The sequence below is a fragment of the Parasteatoda tepidariorum genome, chromosome 11 (genome assembly GCF_982258835.1).
Source record: "Parasteatoda tepidariorum strain Cologne lab strain chromosome 11, Ptep-v5.0, whole genome shotgun sequence".
NCBI lineage: Eukaryota > Metazoa > Arthropoda > Arachnida > Araneae > Theridiidae > Parasteatoda > Parasteatoda tepidariorum.
The window spans coordinates 29,623,456-29,648,776 of NC_141765.1; the positions used below are offsets into that span (position 1 = coordinate 29,623,456).

Sequence of the window (25,321 nt, forward strand, 5' to 3'; positions counted from 1 at the left end):
TTCTTGAATTTAATTTTATTTGATTCATTTCATTAAAATAAAATCATCTGTGCAAACATTTTTAAGTCTGATCATTAGTTAATTTTTAAATTCCTACATAAAAAAGAAGAAAAAATTACAATTTGATAATTCCGATCATTCGTTCCAAAAGCAACACGTTTTAATATTCATTCAAAAATTCTTAAATTAAAATAATTCAAAATAAAAGTTTTATAGTAGGTAATAATAACAAGAATCCAAGTATAGTTTTGATTATTTATTTAATCACCATAAAAAAGTGTCACAATATACCTTGGTTTAAATTCTTAAAATTTTATTATACACTATTTCATGCACATTACCATTTGAATTGTATAAATTAGTAGGTCTAGATATACGTTTAACAATGACAGACTGTCACGTCTGCTTTATTCAAAACTGTTCAGGTCGACACACTAAAGAGGAGAAAGAACTGAAGATTACAAAATCGACGAATTGCACGTATCACTCAGTGTAGATCAAGGTCAAACAAACACACATCTTCCGAGTCAAACCTAACGTACTCTTTTTTTTTCTTCTGAGCTCGCGTTACTTTCTCGTTTAAAAAACAATATTATAGCAATTTAAACTGTTTGAATCACACCGACTACAAATTAGAGTTCGGAGAATTAAAAAAATAAAGAAAAAACAGGTTATTTATTTTGGATTTGAACTGTTTCGGAGAAGCTACGTGACCACTGACAGGTGCATGTTCCTCAACGGTTTGTAATTGAATTTAAATTTTGCACACTCGAGTTTTATATTCAAAAACGTGGATACTTTTTAATAGGTAAATTAGCACAATCAAAATTTGTGGAAATAATTAAAAACATTGCTTCGTTATTTTTATTTAGTTTTGTTAAAAGCAGTAGGGCAATACAAGTATAGTTTAGATTATTTATTTTATCACTATAAAAAATTATTACTACAGACCTTGCTATGATTTCCTAGAATTTCATTATTCAAAATTTCATGCCTATTACCATTTGAATTGAGGTTTGAGGGCGTATGATTCAAAAATAATACATTACATGTAGGGGTGCACAACCTGCAACCCACCAGTTCTTGATGCATAATAATAATTTTAAAAATTATTATTATGCATTAATTTTTTAATTGTGTGTTACGTGATGTGATAAAAAGCCATCATTATTTTCCCATCTTTATAATTTTTTCGATTAAACTATTTTTTGATGAAAAGGAAATTTGTTTATTTTGAAAAGTGTTAGTATTGAATGAATTTTAATATTTAAAATAATGTAATTTTATGCAAATACATTACTATGTTGACTGATAAAAAGAATTGTGTCTGAAACACTGATGTTAACATTAAAATTATCATAATATATCTTTCCAAAACTATTTTTTTTAATTCACTTTACAAATAAAAATAACTCTTAACTAAAATTTGAATATAATTATTCTAAGATAGTAAGTAATTTTCTCATATTTTTAAGATTAATTTCATTTCAATGTGGTAAGTGGGTATGTATATACTAAGTTCCAGTTCAGTATTTTTTCTAAATCCCGCCTTTCCATCGCAATTATTAATTCCTTATTAATTAATATTAAAATAATATAAATTAAAATAAAATGAATGCTTATAAATACCCGAATGTGTCTTCATTGTGTTCGTGTTTCATATTATATTTTTTAAAAAAAATTATGTTAAATCTAAGATAGGGCGCATTTTTGAATCTTGCACGGAGGAGCACCCAAGTGTGTGTACGCCGCTGCCTCCAAGGATTTGCAACTGCTTTTAAATTTTGCATACGTTAGTTTTATTTTCAAAAACGTCTATTATTTTTAAGATAGTACCACTGTTAAAAATAGTAGAAATGTGGAAATAATTAAAAGCATAGGCTCGTTATTTTTATCTAATTTTATTAAAAGTATTACCTCGTTGATTTTTGAAATAATCTTATTGAACGTAATGACATACTGTTGTTACAACAAAGCTAAAGCATTGCAAACATTGCAACAGGCAAAAATGGTTTAACAATTTATGAAAATTTAAGAAGATGGAAAAAATTTTTTACTAATTTATCTAATCAAGTTCGTACAAAGTTAAAGAAAAAAAAATAAGAGCTATTGTTGTAATCATTTACGAATATAGTTAAGCAACATGGATAAAATAAATTAAAATGTTTCTTCACATAATTGTTTGTGTTTTTCAACATTATATTCGAGAAAATATTACATAACAGTTTTTACAGAGCAATAACCATTTTAACGCAGTAGTTTTATTAAGAAGGTTTTTTTGTAAGTTTTCATTTAAACGAAAACCATAATTCGGCTTATTTTATTCATTTGCAGCTTATAACATAAAACCTAATTGAAGGTTATTAATGATAAAACTATGAAAACATTTCATTCCTCTTATTAAATATTTTTAAAATAAAGCAGTCTTTTATTGGTTTATACCTCACAATTTTTTATTATATTTTGATTTTTTATTATATATCGCCGAGAAAAGATTGATAATATAGGGTTCCGTAGTCGAAAAAAATAGAAAACCACTGATCTGGACTAAACGATGAAGTTTGAAATTTAAAATTTTTTTTTTCATAATATCAAAATGCAAACAAATTATTGCGAAATAGCTACACTACAGCGTAATCCTAAGTAATCCTGTCATAATTTAGTTGCATTTTGATATTATGAATTTATTTTTCAGCATTTGAAACTTTATGGCCTACTCTAGGTTTATCTGACTGATTTTTACTGTACTTTAAATTTTAAACTACTTATGCAGGTGTAAAATAATTTGCCATGAAGGGTTTCTCCCGCTGTATACCTGTATCGTCCTCCTAAGATTTTTTTAAATCAAAAATAATGTAAACGAAATATTTATATTTTGAAGGAGTAGAATTTCATATTTAATTATTTTTTTCGATTTTTCTTAATTCTACAAAAATTATAAAAAAATAAAAAAAAATAAACATAACATTTTGAGCATCTTTTTTTCACAGAAAATTATTATTTGAATGAATGCTCAGAAATAATCTCAATTCAGAAGTATTCAGTTTCGATGTGAACTCCTGAAGTACAAATATAATTTTTGCCATTAAGGAGATCGTTAATTTAATAAAATAAAATTTAGACGTTAAAGATATTTTTTAAAAAAAATACCTGCACAGAAGTTTAAAAGTTGGTTCGGAATCATCACGATTTCACGAACTGAGTTTTTTTTTTTTTTTCTTCTTTTCTATTGATACTTTATTTAATATTTTCTTCGAGTCTGTAATACTTAGGGTAGTGGTAATAACGGTAATAATGTTCATGGTTATAACTAAAGGCTAAATAGCCTAATGGTAATAATTTTCTTAATAGTAATGTAATACTTTGCTTAATGCTTTTAATTAAATACATGCAATAGAATAATGAACAGTTGCGTTGATAACATGAACGCAACACCCACGTCACGTAAGAGGCGCAAGAGGTTTGAGGGCGCATGATCGAGAAATTATACACTTACAGGAGTTCACAATCTGCGGCCCGCCAGCTCTTGATGTGCGGCCCATGATTGCACCTGAACATAATAAAAAAAAATATTATAATTTTTTGGGAAAAAATCGGACATTTTGAATTACGCATTATTTTATTAATCACTTAGGAAGCTCTTTGAGTCCATTTCATAGTTAATCCCATAGGTTAATCCAAATGACTTTTCGATCGTATTGACGGAGGGTGTCAGATTTCCACGGTTTCTTAAAATCCCGATGTTTTTAATACGATATTATAACGACTCGTGACTTTCGAATCGTGCCAATAGTAATCACTTAAGACGTGCTTAATTTGTGTCAATTTAGTCGTAAATCCATGCTATTTTTATGTAACTTTTTCGGTACTGCGCTGTATTTAAATGCGAGCCTTATTTTGTAAAGATTTCTTAGCAAATCCAAGGTTTTGTTAAAAAAAAAAAATTTTTTATCGTTCTTTCAACAGTTATTGCTACGCTTTTCCAGGGGGTTTCAAAACTCCGATCTAACGTCTTGCGATTTTCGAATCAAGCATTTCAATTATCACTTTTGACGTGCTTTTTCGTGCCGATTTCATCGTTAATCCATATTATTTTCAATATTTTTTTTTTTTTGGATGTTACTACTATTTTTTTTTAAATTTTTATATTTTCAATGTAATATTATTACAAAACGCGAGATTCCAATGCGGGTTTTTAAATTGTTTATTGTTGTTTTTGAACTTTGCTTCCATTTTTGAACTTTGTTTCCTTTTTTGGCTTAATAAAGTTCTTTAAAACCGTTTTAAGATTTATAATTCACTGAATATATAAATGCCTTAAAGTTAAAAATGTACTGAACTAAATCCCAACTGAATGTTGTATCTTATTTTACGCTAAAATGCGTTTTATTTCAAATTATTTTAGACCCCATGCAATTTCATTAAGATATTTAATTTGTACTTATATTGCTCAATAAAATACTTATTTATTTTTTACTTTTATCCAAGAACATTACAGTTAATTTATTTTATAATACACATTTGTGTTACGTGATATGATAAAAAAATCATCAGTTTCTCGTCTTCTTTATATTTTTTTGGAAAATTCTATTTATTTTGATAAAAAGAAAATTATAGTTTTATTTTGAAAACTTTGGCTTTCTTCAGTTATGAATGAATTTTAATTTTTAAAAGAATTTAATGTTATGCAAATACTGATGAAAAGAATAGCCGTTCACTTGTGAAAATACTTGGGCACGCAGCCCTTGATTCCAAAAGGTTGTGTACCCACCCTAAAATATCACCACTAAAATACATAAATTATTATAAATTAAAATAAAATTAATATAATTCTTGCCTCATATTATAATTTAAAAAGAAAATTAAGTCTAAGATAGGGTGCATTTATAAATCTAGCACTTAAGTTTATGTATACCACTGATAATGAAAATGAAATTTTTATTCCAGATAACTTTAACAACTATAATACTTTTATAATTATGTTATAATTATGTTTTATGTTATAATATTTTTTTAATTATGATGTATTTATGTAACTACTTTTTTAATTTCAGTTAAAGCTTTCAAATGTTCTATTTATTTTTAAAACTGGTAAATGCACAAATTGCGAAACATACGAACAAAACTTCTATTAATAATAAGTGAAAAAAAATTATACATACAACAATATTATTAATTTTTTGAAATGAAAATTTTGAAATTATATTACCCTATACAAAAACCGGAGACGCAAGATCGTGGACAAAAAGGAATGAAAACGTATATTTACAAATAAATAACTGAAACTGAACAAGAGGGAAAGTAATAGAATATTCAAAAATATAAGTTAAATCGAAGAATAATAGAAATAAAATATTATATTTTTATGAAACATTTTGAAAAATATAGTAAACAATTAAATATGTAACTTCGATAATAATATACTTGGTTTAGTGCATCGGTTTTTCAAATTAACACTACAATCTAACCCAATATTCATTTTAAGCCGTCTATATACAAGTTCTGAAAAATGCTGATGTTAATTGCGAGATTTTGTGACTTGAACACAAGAAACACATAATAACACACATTTATAAATACAAGTGTAATGTTTGCATCCCACAATTTTCGTTAGTTAATTTTGAACTTAAGTATTTTAAATCAAAATAATAAATAAAAACCAAAGTCAACCTTTGCTTTTCCCTTATTGGCCACTTATTTTCCACATGATTTGAGAAAGTTTCAGACACGCAAATATTTTGTGTCAACTTTTAATTCAATGCTTATAAGAAAAAATCGAAACTAATAAAATAATTTTTGAAGGCGTTAAATGTTTAATTACACAGAAACAATTTTCAAATCAAAGAATAAACAAAAAATAATACAGTATTTTAAAAAAAATATTTGAAATTTTCATTAGAGCTTGAAATAAGTAAAATGCATTAATCGATGATTTGATTTAAATATAGCTAGTTATTAAAACAATGTTCATAATATTTAAAAATAGCGAAATATTGATGTTAAAACTAAAGTTGAAAAAGATATTAAGAAGCGAAAAAAATTTATTTGCAAACAAATATACATAAAATCTAATACAAAAATCCGAAAAATTTATTTAATTTTCGTAATTTTTCGAAAAATTTATAAAAACATAAGAAATACAATAATAGCCAGGAATTAAAATGTCTTATTTACTAAAATATCTAATATAAGAAATTTTTAATAATGTTCGAGTAATAAAATAAAATAAAATTTAAAACTGTTAAAGCCCAGTTACAAGAAAGAACCTCTACGACACTGGTAGATCTAACAGCTGATAATTTAACAAGGTCGAGGTTGACGAATTTTACAACAGCATGTGCTTATCATTGGATAAAGAGAAAACACACATTGCATAATTTTAGACGATACAAAAACTAGCTAAAAAACAATGAAGAAGGGAAATCTTAAATTAAAAAATATCGAATCTTTCTTTAACTCTAATACTTTTCAAGTAAATATAATTAACTTATAGAAATGAATGATTAATTTTTATTTAATTATTTCCCGTGTAAATCGTTCGTAAAATAATTTCATTTTTTAACACATACACTTTGAAAAAACATGTTTCTTAAGAGATTTACTGATTACGATAAATGATAAGTGTTCAATATTATCAGAAACTAACATTTGATATTGTGATTGAAAATCACTTTAACACGTATATCACTTTAACATCAAGGAAATGTTCTAAGTTTATCATTCTTAAAATTGCAATTGTTGTTTACTGTTTTTTGTCTTTTTTGCTTTATTTTCTCTCATTTCCGCATATCTTTTCTTAAATATAAATTTTGCAATATGAATTGCACTTACATGTCTCAAAAACTATTAAAACACATATTTTTGTAAACAAATTTTTGACATCAATATAAAAATTATGCTTAAATTAACCCTTTGACGCAGATGGGAAACTGGTGTCCCTTTTATATATTTTTTTTCTGGCGTTTAAGTTACAAGCAAAAATATATTTTGGTATTTTTTTAATTATAAATTAAGTTAATTATTAGTTTTTTATTATTAATTTATTATTGAAGTTAATTATTAATTATAACAGTCTAATAATTACTAAAAAAATTTGTTAGATTATCGGAATTATATTTGAACAAAAATATAAAATCCAAACAAAACTAGTTTGAAATTTTTTTTCATTTATATTCAAAAATTTATAAATAACTGATTCTGTATATTTAAGAAATTTCAAAGATGAATAACTGTTTCTTTTAAATCTAAATAACTGCAAATTTGAAAAATTATTGTTTGGAAGTGAGTAATGTTTGGAAGATTTAACCTTTAACGCAAAAAAGAGACAAATGCGTTTCAAGCTGTATTTCCTAACCATCAATTTATTAAAATGCTAAATATAATATTTTTCACTTATTTGACAAAATAATAAAAAAAGTATGAAAAATATGTTTAATAAAAATTTTGAGTCAAAGGATTAATGAAATGTAAAAATTTCAGTATATTTTATCAGCTTTACAGTTTATTTCTGACATTATGTACTTTTGTTGAATGTATTTATATAAAGATGTACCCCTTACATTTGAAATCGCATATTTTATGGCGAAAAGTATTTGTTTTGGTTCTATAAACTTTCAAAGTTAGATTAAAAGGACTCCCTCTGTATCACTTTCTTCACAGTATGAATATATACATTTTTAATATTAGTATATATTAGTCTTTTTTCCACACACATTGCACAGAACAATACAAAATGAAGCTAACACGGGTTTCAGTTTTAGTTGCATTTTCTGAACAAAATGTACTCTTTTTCTTTTAAAATAAATATAAACACTGATTAGGTTTTCTTAACCTTTCTTTATGCCTGCCGGTGCTAACAGGAACAATTTTAAAAACGAAATGCCGAGACGTTGTTGTTTCAAATGACATTTTGGCAAGCCAAGCTCGCCAGCCTACGAATTAAGTCAGCAAGGAGCGCCTTTCGTTTGACAAGAGAGTACCGCTGGGGTGAAAATGCGACTTAGCTCAGAATCCCCGGTTAACTGGCAGAACCATTCACCGGTGAGGCTTCTGTCAGAATTTATACAAAGATCTGAAGAGGAAGGTAACTTTCACCAAATCCATTGCACCCCTGGTACTATTCAGCCGTGACGTAATTGCTTATATGGATACAATAAAAATAAATAAATAAATAACTTAAAAATAAAATAAATGATTAAAATAAAAAGTGGTAACAAAATGATTAGATTTCAATTAGATATTGTGTATGAGGGGCAAGATATTCGATGTGATACATTATATGATGTATAACTAATGAACTGAATGAATATGAATTAACTGATATGATAATATTAAACATATTGTATAAGTTAGTTAATAAATTTTAATAATTCTTTCTTTGCTTATTTTACCAGCTTTTTAAATAGACGTAATATGGCCCGTGGAATAATTTTTCGCCTATATATGCCACCCTTAGATCGTAAATATTAGAATATTTTCGTTATATCAAACATATCAGAAATTTTAATATCTGTATCAGACTTCGATATTGCCACGCTAATATATGCATTACATATTTCCTAACATTTAAAAATATTTTTATTGAAATATTAAAAAAAAAAAAAGTTTTCTGCTTTTTTAAGTACCGAATCAATTGCACAGCTTGGAGGGAACTACTCAAACCTAGAAAATATTACAGCTGTCATACAAGAAACAGTAAATAATCGATAAATTATATGACATGTTTCGTCTTTCAACTGATGTTCTAACTTTATAGTTTTCCACTTTACTATGGGTTCGGCATCTTCAAATATAGGAGCAGGTGCAGTTTTTAACAGAAATATTAAGATAAAATAGACATATTTTGGATTTAATCCTTTTTAAACTATTTATCTATCATTAAACTTTTTTAAAAATAATAATTTATTTAATTGTATTGCTTAAAAATTACTTAATGCACACTTGTACAAAAGTATAAAAAAATAACACAGTAAAAAATTCTGAATCAAATCACGGTAAAAAGCACCGGCACTCAGAGTACCGGTACTTTAAATCCACCTTTACTGGAACATGTTACGGAGCAAAATATCTGATATACCGTTATTTTTACAGTAATTATTACCGTAAAATCACTTAATCATTCTAGTTAAATAAATATCACATAAAAATAAATGTAAATAATTTTACGGTAAAAATGGATTTTACGGTGAAGTGAATTTTATGGATGATGCGCACCCAAAGTGACGGTACTCTATACCACGATTTGATTCGGAATTTTTTACAGTCTATGTCATGATATACATCGATTAATATATATCAACGAACTCGGGCGCCATTAGGAAGTCAAAAAGTTTCTATCATAATTTCAGCAATATTTCCCACCAACACTGTGTTTTGAAGAAGCTCTTAAATAATATCAAGTATAAATAATTGTTGTTTTTAAAGAGTAAAGAAAAATAAATGGCCGAAATAAGTCGCACTTAAAAAGTAGATCAAGTGCAGTGTTCAAATAGTACTCAATCTTTATTATTTTTATGAATCACCAAAAGTATCTCCATAAGATGAACGAGCGTTTATCAAGATTGAATTTATGTTTACTTTTCATTGAATTGTTAAACCAACAGTGTAAACAAATTTTTATTTAAAACTGATAACAACCATCTATGGATATTGTTCATGAATACTAAATTTCAAAACGTGCATATTTAAACGAACTGAAGCTTGATGAATTTAATGTAAATATGCTTAAATGAACTTGAAGGAAAGGAAAGGATTTTCGTTTATTTCATTGGTTTGATATTTTAAAAATCATTTTTAATAAATATTATTAATTCTTTGATACAAATTGTAAATTTAATCTCTCTAAAGATACAATTCTCACAATACATGTATAAGTATCAACTAATTGTAATGAGTACTAATAGATACTATAGGATTTTACAATATACGTTTAAACCCATTTTGGTTTATTAAGTAATAGACTCAATGAAGAGGCCACAAAATTTAGGGAATTAGATTCTACTATCCTTTACTCATATGCTAACTAACGGAGAATCATATGGATACCAATTCCCTATTAATTAAGTTACTAATTAATACAATTTGAAAGATAATAGGTATTTACCAAAGATATTAGCAGTGAAAATTTTTTTAAATTCTCAAAGCTTTAAAAATTAAAATTTGACAGTTAACTTAATTCCATAAAACATATTTTAATGATCAGAATGAAACAAAAATTATTAAAAAATTTAATTAGTGATTTAATAAATAGGGCATGGATGGGTATCCATTTAATTCTCCATAAATTAGCATGAGAAACGGGTGGGAATTGTATCTATCTCGACAACACTAACGAGCTATAGGAGAACATTACTTTTAAAAATGCACAGCATTTTCGCAAATAGAACAAATTTAAAGCAGCATTCAGTTATAGAAGCTGAGAATAAGATTGCAAACAATTATCCATGTCTTTAACAATCAAATCAATATAATTTTGCTTCACACGAGCAAATAGAATAGTGATGAAATTATTTAATATGATATTTTCACCATAAATTATATTGTGATTTTGAATTTCTTCGATTTAAAATAATACACTACTTAAAATGATCCTAAGCCACATCTAAAACCTCTTTTTTACATATGAGATATAACGCTAATAAATTCCTACAAAAAATATTCCACAAATTCTTTCAATTTAAAGAATGCTTATTTATCGCAGGGCAACAATGCATATACGTCAAAAATTTTTTACATACGTAATTCACACCTCTTCCTTAACTTTTGATTTAAAACTATGGTACTTTTTCGAACATAGTAAAATAAAAATAGAGTCATTCGGAATTCACAAAAAATTGATTGCGACTTATACCGTTGCCCATTGTAGTTGTAAATATAGCAACACGTATAACTGATCAGCGACTATTTTCTAAAAAAAAAAGAAAAAAACTTTTCCCCATCCTCTATAAAACTACTGTTTAAAATTTTACACAGTATGAAAATACTGTTGCGGAAACTTCAAGTGCATTGATATCTTTTATTTTGCTTTTAATCAGAAAACGATTCAGAAAAGTTCTTAATCAGAAAACGATTCAGAAAATACGCCATCAATAGAATCGTTTGCACAAAACAATGTGTTTTCTCACTTTTTAACAAAATGGTGTATGCTTAAGAGTTTGCAAAAAATTATTCCACATAAATAATTTGCAAGGCACACCAAATTTTTGGAATTTATCGAAAATAAATTAATGCAATCGAATTTGTGTGTTTACTTATCAATTTACTTTGGAAAACGAACCTGTTAAATGCGTATTAAAACTATTTCGAAAATGCGCTTTTAATAAAATGTTTGCTCAAAAAAAATAATTTATTTTTCATGCATATTTTTTTAAATAAAATAATTCTTTTGGTAACAAATTATCATGAGTCAACACTTAGTAAATAGTGCAAAATTTGAAATCTAATTTTAACTTTTCCTTCCTTGGGGAAAAATATAGTTAATGCAGAGTTTTCCTATTTTAACAAAATAAGATGTTAACTCTTCATTGAAGATTCATTGCTTTTTACGTGTACTATTTAATATGCACTGATAAAAATTGTACTTAAATGAATAATTTATATTCCGTCAACGTTAAAGAATAAAATAGGAAAACTCAGCATTCATACTTTCAAAAAGAAAAAAGCTATCTTTTATTTAAGGATTTGTGTTTACTAACTAGATACAAGAGTCCTTGATAAAAATGAAAACAACACCAGCATGTTTATCTCAAGACCTTGATGATTATAAATTACAGCATCTTAGTAAAAAAGTCACGCACCATAAGTGATTTTAAAATTGATTGAAACAAATGTAAAAGTACAAAATTTTCAATTAATTTACAAAAATGTTAACAAAAATCGGAAGTACAGTAAAATTCGCTCACGCTCTTCACTGACTTAGGAAAACGAGCATGTTTACAGCGTTACATCGCTAAAAGTAGCAATGTTTTTGATATTGCGGATAAGAAAATTTGGAATAAAAAATGAAAACCAACTGTTGAGTTCACTTACCGAATCCGGAAAAAAGGGTGCGAGCAAACGATCTTAAAGCCATGACTTTCTCTGCACAGAAATGCGATATCCGAAAGAATAATAACAGGGAACGAAAATGATGGATAAACAGATCAAGTCAAGCGACGCCTGTCGTCTGGAAGGAAGCACGTGCATGCAGGGATTTGCTATGTAGTCACGTGACTTATTATAAGCGATATCATTGGTTGCGGATAATTTCCTTCTGAAAAGTTTTGTTTATCCTTTTTTTCGACGGAAAAAAATAAAAAAAGAAAGAAAGAAAGAAAAGAATTTTTATGACCAGGTGCCTCCATTTCTTCTCGCATCTATCCAATTAGTTTTTAAAATTGGATGTTTTAAAGTAAAGGCTGCTTTAAAAGTAAAGCATGCAAATCATTTCAATATTAGAATTTTTTTTATAAATAATAACTTTAATCAGTGCTATAGTGCTATCAAAATTTTTTATTAGAATGCACGCCACCGGACCACGGGGAGGGCGGAAGGAACTTAAAATTAATTGTAATTTTCAATTAACTATTATCAAATCATCTGAAGTTAACATAATTGTATTCACTTAAGTTTACTTATTTTTATCTGCTTGTAGCTTTAATAATTTTTCTCCCCATTTACCAAAAAACAATTTGAAATATTATTATTTGCATATTTATTTTCACTTTTTCGTTCTTGAGAATCATTTATAGTGTATACAGATTTATGATTTATTCATTACTAAAACTCATACGATGAGCTACGTAAAACAATTGAGATTTTTAAACTGAATTACTGCTTTCCTATTCATCAATCAATATTTCTAGAAACAGTTATAAGGGGAAAAAATTTCATATCTGCACTTTGAAAATAGAAATGTAGGGTTAATTGATAACTAAAATGATAATAATTAAATTAAAGACTAATATGATTATGACTAATTGATGATGAGCCTCCAATTTGTTTGGAATTATGAGCAGATTATACTAAAACTGTTTTTTTAATTTAAAAAAAAAATGCATCGGGAGCATTAGTAATATATTCAATATAGTTCTTGGAACCACATCCACCTCACTAAAACGTTCCGGTGTGTCCGGCCCCACTATTTTTGTGATTTTAATGAAGAAAGAATGAATGAAATATTACTCAGAGGAGCAATATTAATGAAATAGGGAATCGTGGTATATGATTAGGGCATTGCTGTTATAGAAAGGTAGAGTTTGAAAATTTTACATATCGTTCAAAACAGATAAATCATTCAATTAGTATGAAAGTGTTTTGCAAACAAAGAATGATATTGTCTTCCAGGTTCAGACTGGGATTTAAGGGCCCAGAGAGGCAATTGAATTCGGGGCCCTTTGAAAGAATGAATTAATTTTTGGAAATGCTAATCAAGCGTTATTAATTTCGCTCAGCAACTTGATTCGCAAAATTTATAAAAAATTTTAAACATTCTTTAATGAGCTAAATATTTTATATTTAATTTTAAAGCACCTACTTTTTAGTCGATACAGTTTACTCTAGAAATTAATGTAAAAAATTTAAAAAAGTAGTTTTGTTAGACCTTAATTTAATAATTATCAAGTAAATATATGACAGGAAACTAGTTTGTTCTGTTTCCATAACTGTTTTTTTATTTTTTCTCAACCTTAGCCTGTCGAAACAGTTTCAAACTTTGTTTGAACTAGTGTACCACAAAAAATTTCTTTACGCTTTTTGTTTTTACTCATTTTAATTATTTTTTATAATTTTTTGGTTCAAAAGAGAAATTTGGTATTAATATCAAGTGAAAGGATAGGGGTCAAAATTTTTAAAAACATGTACAAGTGCTAAAAAATATTTATAAAATATTTTAAAATGTTTCATTTTGTTTCTGCATTTCTATATAGTGTCGCTAAGGTGCACAGGTGTCTCTAAAATCGACGATGATGCAATTATGATATAGGGCGGGTAAAAAAAATTCTGTTCTGAAGAACAATGCCTGTAACCGAAGTAGAAAAAAGTATTTTCTACTTCGGTTACAGGCATTGCTCTTCTTTGTTTTCTAATTATTATTAATTGCTAGTTTTATGGGGCAGCTAAAAATATTTATAAACCTTTTCCAAAATTTTTTATTTTGTCCTTGTCACTCTTTATAGTTAGCGCAGGAGTCACTAAAATTGATGATGGTGCAAATATGATATGAATTATGTGTAGCAGGTAAAAAAATTCTATGTAGCCTACAGTTAATGTATAGTATTTTCTACTACAGTTATAGACATTTTATTCTTTTGTTTTCTAAGTAATAGCTGCGTTTTCGGGAGTCATTTGAAGGAAGCTTTAATTATTTCTAATAATTTTTTGGTTCGAAGGGAACTTTGATATTAATATCAAGTCAAGGGATAGGTGTCAAAATTTCTTAAAACGTATACATATGCAAAAAAAAATTATAAAAAGTTTTTAAGAAGTTTTTATTTTGTCTTTGTCACTGTATATAGTAAGAGTGAGATGCAATGGGTTGGTCATGTTTCAAGATTCATGGGGATTTATGATCCTCCAAGATCCTTTGGGTTGGTGATATTTTGAAAGTCGAGTCCTGTTCTTCTGTAACAATCTTCTCAATACGTTCCCAATACAACATTCACAATTTGTGAGAGCTCCAAAAAATATTCAGGAGTTGAATCCAGTAAGACTCGACGCTTACATTAAACCAACAATGTAAAAATAAATAAATTAAATTTAACAAAAATTAAAAATTATTTTTGTGTTGTATAATGATCAACTTGCTTTGGGTTTTGTCGAGCTCTACAAGAAATTTTCCCAAACCAAAATTTTTTACATTCTTTTTAGTGCATTCTCTATAATGACATTCACAAGTTTAGTGAGCTCCAAAAAATATTCAGGAGTTGAAGCCAGTAAGACTCGATGCTTGCATAAAACCTACAATGCAAGAAAATAAAATAAAATTTTTTGTAGTGTTGTATAATGTTCAACTTTTCTTGGGTTGTATCGAACTCTACTAGAAATTTTCCAAACCAAAATTTCTTACATTCTTCTTAGTACTATTATTTGACGATTGCAATTGGTCAGCATCTCATTTTTAAAAAAAAAAAAAATAAATAAATAAATAAATAAATTATGCATAGCTTAAAAATGCTTTACTTTATGTATGAAGTTTTTTTAGTTAGATTTTAAACAGTATGACATGTTATAGGGGCCCAAAACATTTCTTCGTCTTGTGCATAAGATGTGCCATGTGCATAGATACAATATGATAATACGATGCGAATTTAAGGAAGAGAGCTTTTGAATCTTGCTTCGGAATCTTGTATTCAAGAGCCTCTCGGAGGAAAAGGCCACTAATGGTCCAGCTAATTTGCTCTTTCTCCGCAAATCAAAGTTTCTAGTCTTCAAAGTCGCGGCTTTCGTGTGCAGTTGGTTTCGGGTCGTTACTTTTATTGCATCCATCAATATAAAATACTTAGTTCTATTGGTAATATAATAAAAACTACCACAAAATGAAATTTTATTGAAATTTAGAGTTCTAACTGTTAATGGCATTTTTCTTATTTTTTTATTTTACATGAGAATACTGCGGTGAAAATGAAAAAACAAAATATCTCTGCAGATTTCGAGAAAATTGACTTGACAACTATTTTCTATAGCTATGAACGCTAAAATAGAATTTTATAAACTGATAACACAAAATTTTATTCTGAAGAGAATCTTTTGCAATAAGTAACTTATCATACAAAAAAAAAAGCTAAATATTTAAATCTAAATTTTGAACTTTTTATCGCTTACGTTGATTTTTCTTTTGCACGGCAGATAAGTCATATACGCACTACAGTAATTTGGTCCGCCATGCATACGCGTCAAACACTTTAATTTTTACAAAAGCTTTATGGTTTTTACACATTGTCTTACAAATGTGGAATCAGATATCAGTCTTAACTGAAAGTAATCGTCTACAAGAGCCTATAGCTTTGTTTGAAACTTCTCATAAACAAGGTAATCAATATCTTAAAATACCTTATTTCAACATACAGTTGCAACAGGGGCCCCCATCAGGGGGGAAGGTGGGCGCACGATGTGCCCACTTAAAGCTTGGGGGGGAATTAAATAAAACGAATAGTTTGGGGGGGAATTTAGACGAGAGAATTATTATTTTTTTTTTAAGTACATAAATAAAAGAAGCAACGTAGCACTATTTCGAACAAGCTAACATGGAAGGGGGAAGTTAGCATTTTTTTTGGGGGGGGGGAATATGAATGCGCCGAAGAGCTTGGGGGGCACAGTTGCAACATACACAACTTTTTAAATTCATATTAAATTTTCGTTAGATTATTTCGTTCTAAGGCGTAATGCTAGTCCCAATTGTCTCATATTTGTCATTATTTTAATAACATGTTTTAAAAGTTCTAAATAACTTACTAAAAAGTAAATATCGTAATTATCTGTTTAATAATTGTAAAACTGATATATAAATATATTTATAAATATTTATAATAAATTATAGTTAATATAAAATTACTTTATAATAAAGGAACATAACTTCAGCGAAGTGTTAAAGCGCACAGCATTTCAAAACGCTACAAAGAAAGGATTATACATATATTGAATCAAAACCAGCTATTAATAATAATTAGAAAACAATGGAGAGGAATGCCTATAGTCGAAATAGACAATAGTAAACATTAAATGTAAGCTATACATAATTTTTGAACCTGCATCATATCGTATTTTGCAACATCATCGATTTTAGCGACTTCTGTGCTAACTAATATTATAGAGAGTGACAAGGACAAAATAAAATATTTTATGCATATTTCTTAACATAGTTATAAGTCTTTCGAAATTTTTACAAATATTCTTAGCTTTTGTATTAATATCAAAGTTGTAGTTTGAACCAAAAAATTATAAAAGACTATTAAAGTGTCCACCAAATGATTCCCTCAAAACTAGCTATTTATAATAATTACAAAGCAATGGAGAATGCCTATAGTCGAAGTAGGCAATAGTATACATTAAATGTAGGCGATGCATAATTTTTTAACCTGACTTATATCGTATTTTGCATCATCATCAGTTGAGCGTTGTCATTTGTGTTCTGCTAAAGTATATCGAAAGAGGGTTAAGGCACAGGTACACAACTTGTGATGCCCTATTGAGAATTTCTCTTTGTTTTCAAAAATTTCATGGAAAATTATTTTATAATTTTATTTATTGACGGATAAAAAGTGTTAATGTAATTCCTTTTGCAGAGTTTCTTTAATATTTTAATAAATAGAATTAAATAAAAATCATTTAGTTGGCAACTTTTTAATTGCTGGGGTAAACATACCTTCTTCCAAAAAATGATATTAAAATTAATTTTATCTAATTTGCTAAATTAATTTCTTCTCCTAAATTAATTTTAATAACAAAAATATTTTAACATATCATTATATTGCGAAAATTCCAGATCAAATTACGGTTTAAAGTAATCCGTAAAATCCGTTCTTTCTAGAAAATATTATACCGTAATTTTCACAGTAATATTTATTTAATTCGAGTGATTCAGTGATTTTACGGTAATTATTACTGTAAAAATTACGGTATGTCATATGTTTTGTTCCGTAACATGCTCCGGTGACAATGGTTTCTACAGTAAAAATTACCAGCACTCCGGTTCTGTTACTTTTTACCGGAATTTGATACGGTATTTTTTACAGTGTATTAGAAATAAATGGCCCGTTAAAAGGTTAAAGTATTTTTCAAATGTTGATTATTATTTTTAATGTATAATTTTTAATGTATAAAAATTATCGAACGTTTAACACAAATTACACCATAGTACTGCATGCAATTATAAAATATTATTACTTGGAATATAATTGACACCAATCTTAAAACACAGATTAGAAAGCAAAGAGATTTAAAAAAAAAATTATCTTTTAAATAAGCTTAAAAAGCCGTTTCTCCAAAACTAAATTTAAAGTTAAAATCGCCTAATTAAAGATTAAAGGATTAAGTAAAGCATATCCGCAAAAACCCCTAGTGAACCAGGGGGTTATGGAGGTTAAAGGTTTCGCAATTTCGAGACAGACAGTCTAGTTGTTACTATGTGACTGTAGTCAGCATGGAGTACTGGATTGAAAGGTAGAGAAATAAAAAAATCCTCTGTTACATTGGCTAGAAAGAACGTTCCTCACAGCTGAACTTGCTTGTACAGCCCAGGAACAATCATCCTGTTCAGTGAGTTAGTTTTTGTTACATGCATTATTTTCTGTCTTAAAAAATCTATAAAAGAAAAAAGTTCGTATTATAAAAAACTTAGATGAATGATGATTCTTTTTAAAAACCTCTGACAAAACCACCCAAATTGTTTAATAAACTAACAAGGCATATTTTATTCACATTTTATATTTTATTCTGTATAGCAATTATCATTGATAATGAAAACAAGTTTAGAAATGAAAATTATTGTAAAAATTGATAATATATGATAAGAAAAAAAGTATTCATAGATTCAAGTTATTAAGGAGTTTAAAGGGTTTTTCTTAACTAAATGTTCGAGTTTTTTTGAAAAAACAAAAAACATACGCTATAACCTGCTTTATTCTGAGGAATTTGACACTAGTATAAAATAATACTCAAAAAACGTCTCAAGTTACAGAAAAAATACAGAAATCTTCTTACTGAAAACAGAAAAAAAGACACCCTTTCTCTTTCTTAAATTGGTAAATCAAGTATATTTTGAATGAAAAATTATTCATTCAAAGTTTTGTCTTTAAATCATGTTTTTCTCGATTCAAATTATTTGACATTGCACGCAAGATGTCTCGACTTTTCATTAACCTATTAAGTAAAAACATTGTAATTGGTTTGGTTATAGCATGTTGCTTAAATTCATACTAACACTTGAATAGTGGTAAACTTGTTATATATATTTTTATTGGTCAAAATTTTTTTTTTATATAAGTCCAAAAAATTAAGTTTTCTTTATTATGATTTAGAAAACGTTTATAATTTATAATTTTTTTCGGAGGTAGTATGGTTTAAAAAAATAGCATATTTGACTGTTTGTTAATGATTATTTCAAGCCATTGATACGAATTTATGGCACTTATCATGTGCGCAAGACGTCATGGTATCTCTTTTTTTCTTTAAATTTTTGATCAAAAGAAAATTAAATTATGAAAGTTCTATGCTATATTTCACAAAAGTGTTTGCATTTAAATAATACCTGTGTTCATGTAAAATTCCAGTAAAGAATTCAGAATCCCAAGTTAAATTTTGGCTAAGTTATAGAAAAAAAAAAAAAAAAGTTGCGCTTTGATGCTTTCTTAAGAAAAAAAAAAAATCTATGAACGATTTTGAAGTTTGAAAGTTTACAAACAAGTTTGAAAATTTTCTTTTCAAATTTATGTTTCAAAACAAATAAGAAAATCAAATAGGAAGCTAAGCAGCGGTGATTTTTCCTGCGTGAGAGAAACTTACTACTTAAGTGAAAAGTGAGGCATGCGTCTGAGAATGCAATATTTGAAAATTTTTAAAGTTATCGAATGAAAGACATAATTAAGTTTATAAATCTGAAATATTTTAATAAGAAGTTAGGTTTTTAGACCAATATGTTTTCTCTACGAAAGAAACATTGGAGAAGGTGGTAAGATGTCTCCTCAGGGCTGGTATTCCAAACAAACGACGAGTCGAAGTAGACCTTCCCCGAGTGACGCCTTCCCCTGACGTCACACCGTCCACTGTTTTGAATTTCGGTATTCGGTACTGACAATGGTCCCAAGTTCAAATCTAGGGTCGTTCGGGAAGTTTTTTAAAATTATTTGTGAGCACTCCGTGAAATATGCTTTTGCTATTTAGAAAACAACCCCATACAGAAGAAAATTCGGTTTTTAAATATTTCAAATTTTGTTATTAAAAATAACTAAAAATAAAGACATTTTTTTTCACTTTAAAAAAATGAATCATTCTCTTGAAAGTGTGACTTTTGTGCCTCTTGCTTTTATTCAATTCATTTTTCGTGTAAAGACTATTTCTTTACAAAACTATTATTCTAATTTTTATTATTATTCTAATTATTATTATTATTTATATTTTTAAACTTTCAAAACCTTCTCATTAATTACTTTTAAGGCGAAAATGGCAAAACCATGAATTTTTTTAAATAAAAAATTTTGGATTTCTTATTTTATTTAAATCGGATTTTACATTTATCATATTCCATCATTCAAAGCTCTGATAAAATATATAAATAATGCTTAATATAACTAAAAAGCACTACAGCAACTAAAATACCTAATATTTTTATTAGAAATGGTTAAAATTTTGTAAGTATTATTAACTAATCACTAAATAAAGACATTATTTTTGATGCTTAAATGCCCCATAAATTTGTTGACTAATTTAAATTTGCTGACACATTGACAAAGATAGATAGAGAAATAAAGATAGATTTATATATATAAATTTGCATAGACAAACCCAATTTTTATAGGTTAGACATCAAAAGAAGAATAAATTTATTTAAGCCAGGAAACGTAAAAAAATAAATAAATAAATAGAAAAAAAATCTATACTACTTTTGACAAAACAAGTTCTTCAGTTCATTCTATTTAAACATGAACTACATATTTAATAAGTTTAAAGAGTACTTGTTTTTAACTTGTTTAATAAAACTAAATAATAATTAAATAAGTTAATTAAACAGCTAATGCTAATGGAAAAATTATAAAATAGAAGTTTCAAAACACTTTTGTTTACAGTTAGTATTTCTTTTCTTTTTCGTCTACTTTAAATAACATATAACAATTTACATATATTTTTTTCTCATTTCTTTCGATAAAACCTTCAACATCAATGACATCAGACTATTTAGAGTATATTTATAAATTATATTAAAAAATAATTTTAACAAAAGTAAATGATTTCTTTAAAAAAACCAGGTCATTTAAATTAGGGATTTTTGTAAAAAATTAAGTGATTTAAATTAAGTGATTTACACCATGCCACCCTTAATTTGAATGTATAAAATGTCACTTCTGTCCCTTGTTCCCAACCTTAATTTTACACCAAATTTTCAATCTAAGTACAACGCATGTTAAACACATGCGATGCATATTTTTGTTGCTTTATATGAAGGTTACAGGTTTATTACATGTTTCAATAGCCTTTTTATATTTTCACAATTCATCAGAAAAATTTTGTCCCTTACTTTACTAGTCATTAATGCTACTTTACTATAAATATAATTAAAATAACCACTAAAAGGTCATACATTTGAACTAACAAGGGAAACTAGGGAAGTGTGACTCGCCAATTTTGAAATAAACTAGTGGGATGTATGCCTTATGAGGAATAATTTTAGGGGGCAACATTCGTTTCGGCCCATAGAAGGTCGTGTGAGAGATAAAAAATAATTCAATATATAGGAAAATCGGTATTTTATTACTTCAATGCAGAGTTATTGTAATTATCTCATACTCCAATTAATTTTGTGGTACTTTCACGTACTATATAATGCATATTTATTGTCAAAATTGATTTCGAAAATTTTATACATCTGCAGTTTTTCAGTAAAACCTGTTAGGTTAATTTAAAAAAAAAAATTTACATCAAATTTTTTTTTCAAAAATTTTTTCAAATTAATTGGAGTATGCAATTGCAAATCAATTTATTAATTAATAATTAATTACTTAATTGGCTAATTAATTTATTAATTAGCAAATTAATTAATTAACCAATTAATTACAATTTAATTGGAGTATGAGACAATTACAATAACTAATAGTCTGCATTGAAGTAATAAAATACCGATTTTTCTATATATTGAATTATTTTTTATCTCTCACAGGACCTTCTATGGGCCGAAACGAATGTTGCCCCCTAAAATTATTCCTCATAAGGCATACATCCCACTAGTTTATTTCAAAATTGTCGAGTCACACTTCCCTAGTTTCCATTGTAAATAGGAATGAATTATTAGTATCCTTACTATTCATTTACATGTGAAATGTAGTTAATTTTCAGAGTATAGGTTAATTAACTTCGCATCCAAATTAACGGAAAAGTAAGAATATTTTTATTAAACATCAATATTGTCCCATCCTTCCATATTTTATTTCACATTTATAATTTAATTTTATCATTTAAAACCCTTAAGAACTAAATTTAAAAAACACAAAATGAGATAACTAATCTAACTAGGTTAAGATAAAATATTTTTTAAAAACATTTTATCACTTTCTTTTATCTACTTTCGTCTTAAAAGCATTTTCTGGTGGGGGCAGAAATGACTATTACAGAAAGATTAACATTCACTGACAATTTACTACATTTTTTACATAAAGTAATTTTAAATAAAAATAAATTTAGAAACAAATAAAATTGTAACTATAGTGTAATATATTTGTTTGTATTTTTAACCCCCACACATGGTTTGTTCCACCAGAAAAATATATTATTTATGTATGCATATGGTGTTAAGGTATCTGAGTTAATTTATATGCGTTGCAACAAAAGTGTGCATCATTTCAGTTTGCCCCACAAATAACCCATGAATAACACTGGGGAGCAATTTTTTTGTTGCATTTTCAGATTTGATCTTGCCTAATTCGGGTGTGGGATTTAAAATCTTAAATTTGTTTTTGCTCCTAAAGCGACAGATTTTTTTTAGATGATGTGCCCCAACTTCTAAAGGAGTTGGGGCACATCATCAGGATTAAAATTGCATAGACCCGCAAATATCGTCGTACGTGGCTAGGGGCTCTCAGCCTATTATGACCTGTTCAGAAGCATATGAAGAAACAGTTAATCATAGGGAAGCGTCCTTAGCGGCATATGACGACGTTAATGAACATGGGTTCCTATGCAATTTTATACCTGATGATGTGCTCTAATTCTTTTAGAAGTTTGTTGCAACATTTAAGCGACACCCTGGTATATGTAACGTTTTCAAACTTGTACATTTCGACAAGGTCATTTAAAAAATAACTGTAGCTTGGAGGGAGAAACGGATTGCAGATTTGAAATCAGTTACGTGAAAATATTCAAGATCAGTTAAAAAAATTTCATGCTACAGAAAAAAAAATTGTTCTCCAGTGTAATTATAGTACTCATAAGATGAAGGTTAAAATATGAGTTGCCGTGATGCATAATCATCTCTTGTATCAGTGACTTTTTAAAAATTAAAGACATTTCATTAGTAGGTTGTGCATGAGAATTTATTGACCTTTAGAGTCAAACAAGAAGTGCCAAGAAATGAAGTTTTAAGCAAAATTGTTGTATCACTATTTTTTATGCTTTTAATGAGTTTGAATCGAAATTTATTACTTGAATAAAAATATATTCAACTTCTAGCCTGCATTTATCACAATAATGAAATATATACCTATACCACGATCACTAATGAAACTTTTTTTTTCTGCGCGAGTGACTAAGACGTGATAACGTCTTAAAAAACCAGCTAATTTGCTTTCAAAAAGAAAAAAAAATGTAAATTTGTATTTGATTATTTATTTTATTGGTTACAGGCCAATCAGGGGCCGTTTCTCAAACAAAATATTAAAAAGTAATTATGTCCAAGAACAGTCTTAAAAAATAGTTAAATCTACGCGTAAAAATAATAAATTAAATATTAAATAAAATTATAAAAAAAAATCCAGAAATAAAAGTTAAATGACTATTTGAATTTTTCTTTTTTCCCCCTCATGTTTTCACAGTTATATCTTGTTTGCGCACAAAAATCAATTTTTCGTTTACTTCTATTTCATCTAGTTTATTTCATCGCTGATCAATGATAGTATCACATTAAGAATATTTATATAACAATTAAAAATATTTTACTAATTAATTAATCACTAATAAACAATGCCGGGCACCAGGCTTTTTCTCGTTTGATTCAAGAACGTGGTAATTAACTTAACTTTTTTGGTTGCTAAACTATTCCGTATGTTCCAGCCGATTACGCGGGATACCATGCCGTTTTTGGGTACCAAATTTTAATGAAAAAAGAAATTCCTAGAAGAGAAAAAGCAGAATTTAAGATATTTAGAGCCTGAAAATAATTTTGAAAAAATTAATTTTGAACAATACAGTAACGAGCTGAAGTGCACGGAATTTCCAACGGTGCAGTTGAATTTGTTTTTTTCTGAATAAAATTAGAAAAAAAAAACGTCATTAATGGTCGCCAGACTCGAACCTGGGCCCCATTCCATGCGGGGAGAATTTTACTACCTCATCCACTCCACTCCTAATGAGGAGTCTCAGAATTTAATTTTATATTTGGGAATTTTACACGCAACCACTGCATTTTTCAGACAAAATTAATATTTTTTTTTAAAAAATGTTTATAAAAATTTCAATGTGTATACACAAAAATGTTGGCAAACAAAACCAGTAATCATATATAAAACCAGTCATAAATTTATCCCACGGCTAAAACACTAGAAAAAATTAATAAAATGTCCATCATACATTTTTCACCAACACCTAAACCTGTTCAGAATAAAAAAAAAAAATTATTTTTACGAAATTTTTTATGAATATTTTTATGCATACATGAGTATTTTTGGAAAATATGACATCCATTTATATATTGTTGGCAAATACTTTTATCAAGCCAGTTTCAGAAAAATCTATCGATGCAAAATGCAAAAAAATTGAAACAGTCCGTGATACATTTTTCACCTAACACTCGATTTTTAGAAGATCAGTATTACCCTACTAGTGGGGTAAAATGGGGGGCACACGTTAATTCTCTGGGAAATTTAGAAATACTAGAATTTTTGTGAAAAAGTAGCTGATATTTCTATTTTTTATAAGACAATTTAATAAATTTATGTCTGCAATGTACATGCGATGGAGTCAAGGCCGTACTCAAGGAGGAGAGAGAGAGGTAGGGGCTGGGAATGATGCTGAGAGCGCCGCCAAAATTCCTTAAAAATAATATAGTGCTTATTAATTGGGTTTTTTTCTCTAAGAAAACTACAGAAATTTCCTTATATCTATGATCTAAAAACTATGATTTTGTATTAAAGGTTTTCAAAAATTTTACAAAATATGAAAATAAGATTTTTTGTGCTTTGAAGAAGGGGTTGTAAAGCCTTCGTGCAGCCTTGGATATATCTTTGGTGGGCTCAACATCAAGGGGTCCTCCGGTGGTGCCAGAGAACAGAGGTTTTCGAAACCAAAAAGAACAGTACTTCTATTGGATGAAATCCTCATTGTTTGTTAGGGCATGAACCTAAGTAAACATATGATTAACAGGTATAAAGATAATTTTCATAGCTCTAATGAAGAATAAATAAGGATAGCTTAAAAACATGAGAGA

At 27.5% G+C, this 25,321-nt stretch overlaps 1 protein-coding gene across 1 annotated transcript in view; it reads right to left on the bottom strand.

Annotated features, from left to right (window-relative positions):
- The window catches only part of LOC107457486 (delta(3,5)-Delta(2,4)-dienoyl-CoA isomerase, mitochondrial), a 71,450-nt gene extending 59,247 nt beyond the window's left edge, over positions 1 to 12,203 (bottom strand). The window contains exon 1 of the mRNA XM_087154991.1: positions 12,028 to 12,203. Coding sequence (XP_087011117.1) covers positions 12,028 to 12,070 — 43 coding nt within the window. The 5' untranslated portion in view covers positions 12,071 to 12,203. The remainder of the gene's footprint in view (positions 1 to 12,027) is intronic.
- Between the last annotated feature and the right edge of the window lie 13,118 nt (positions 12,204 to 25,321).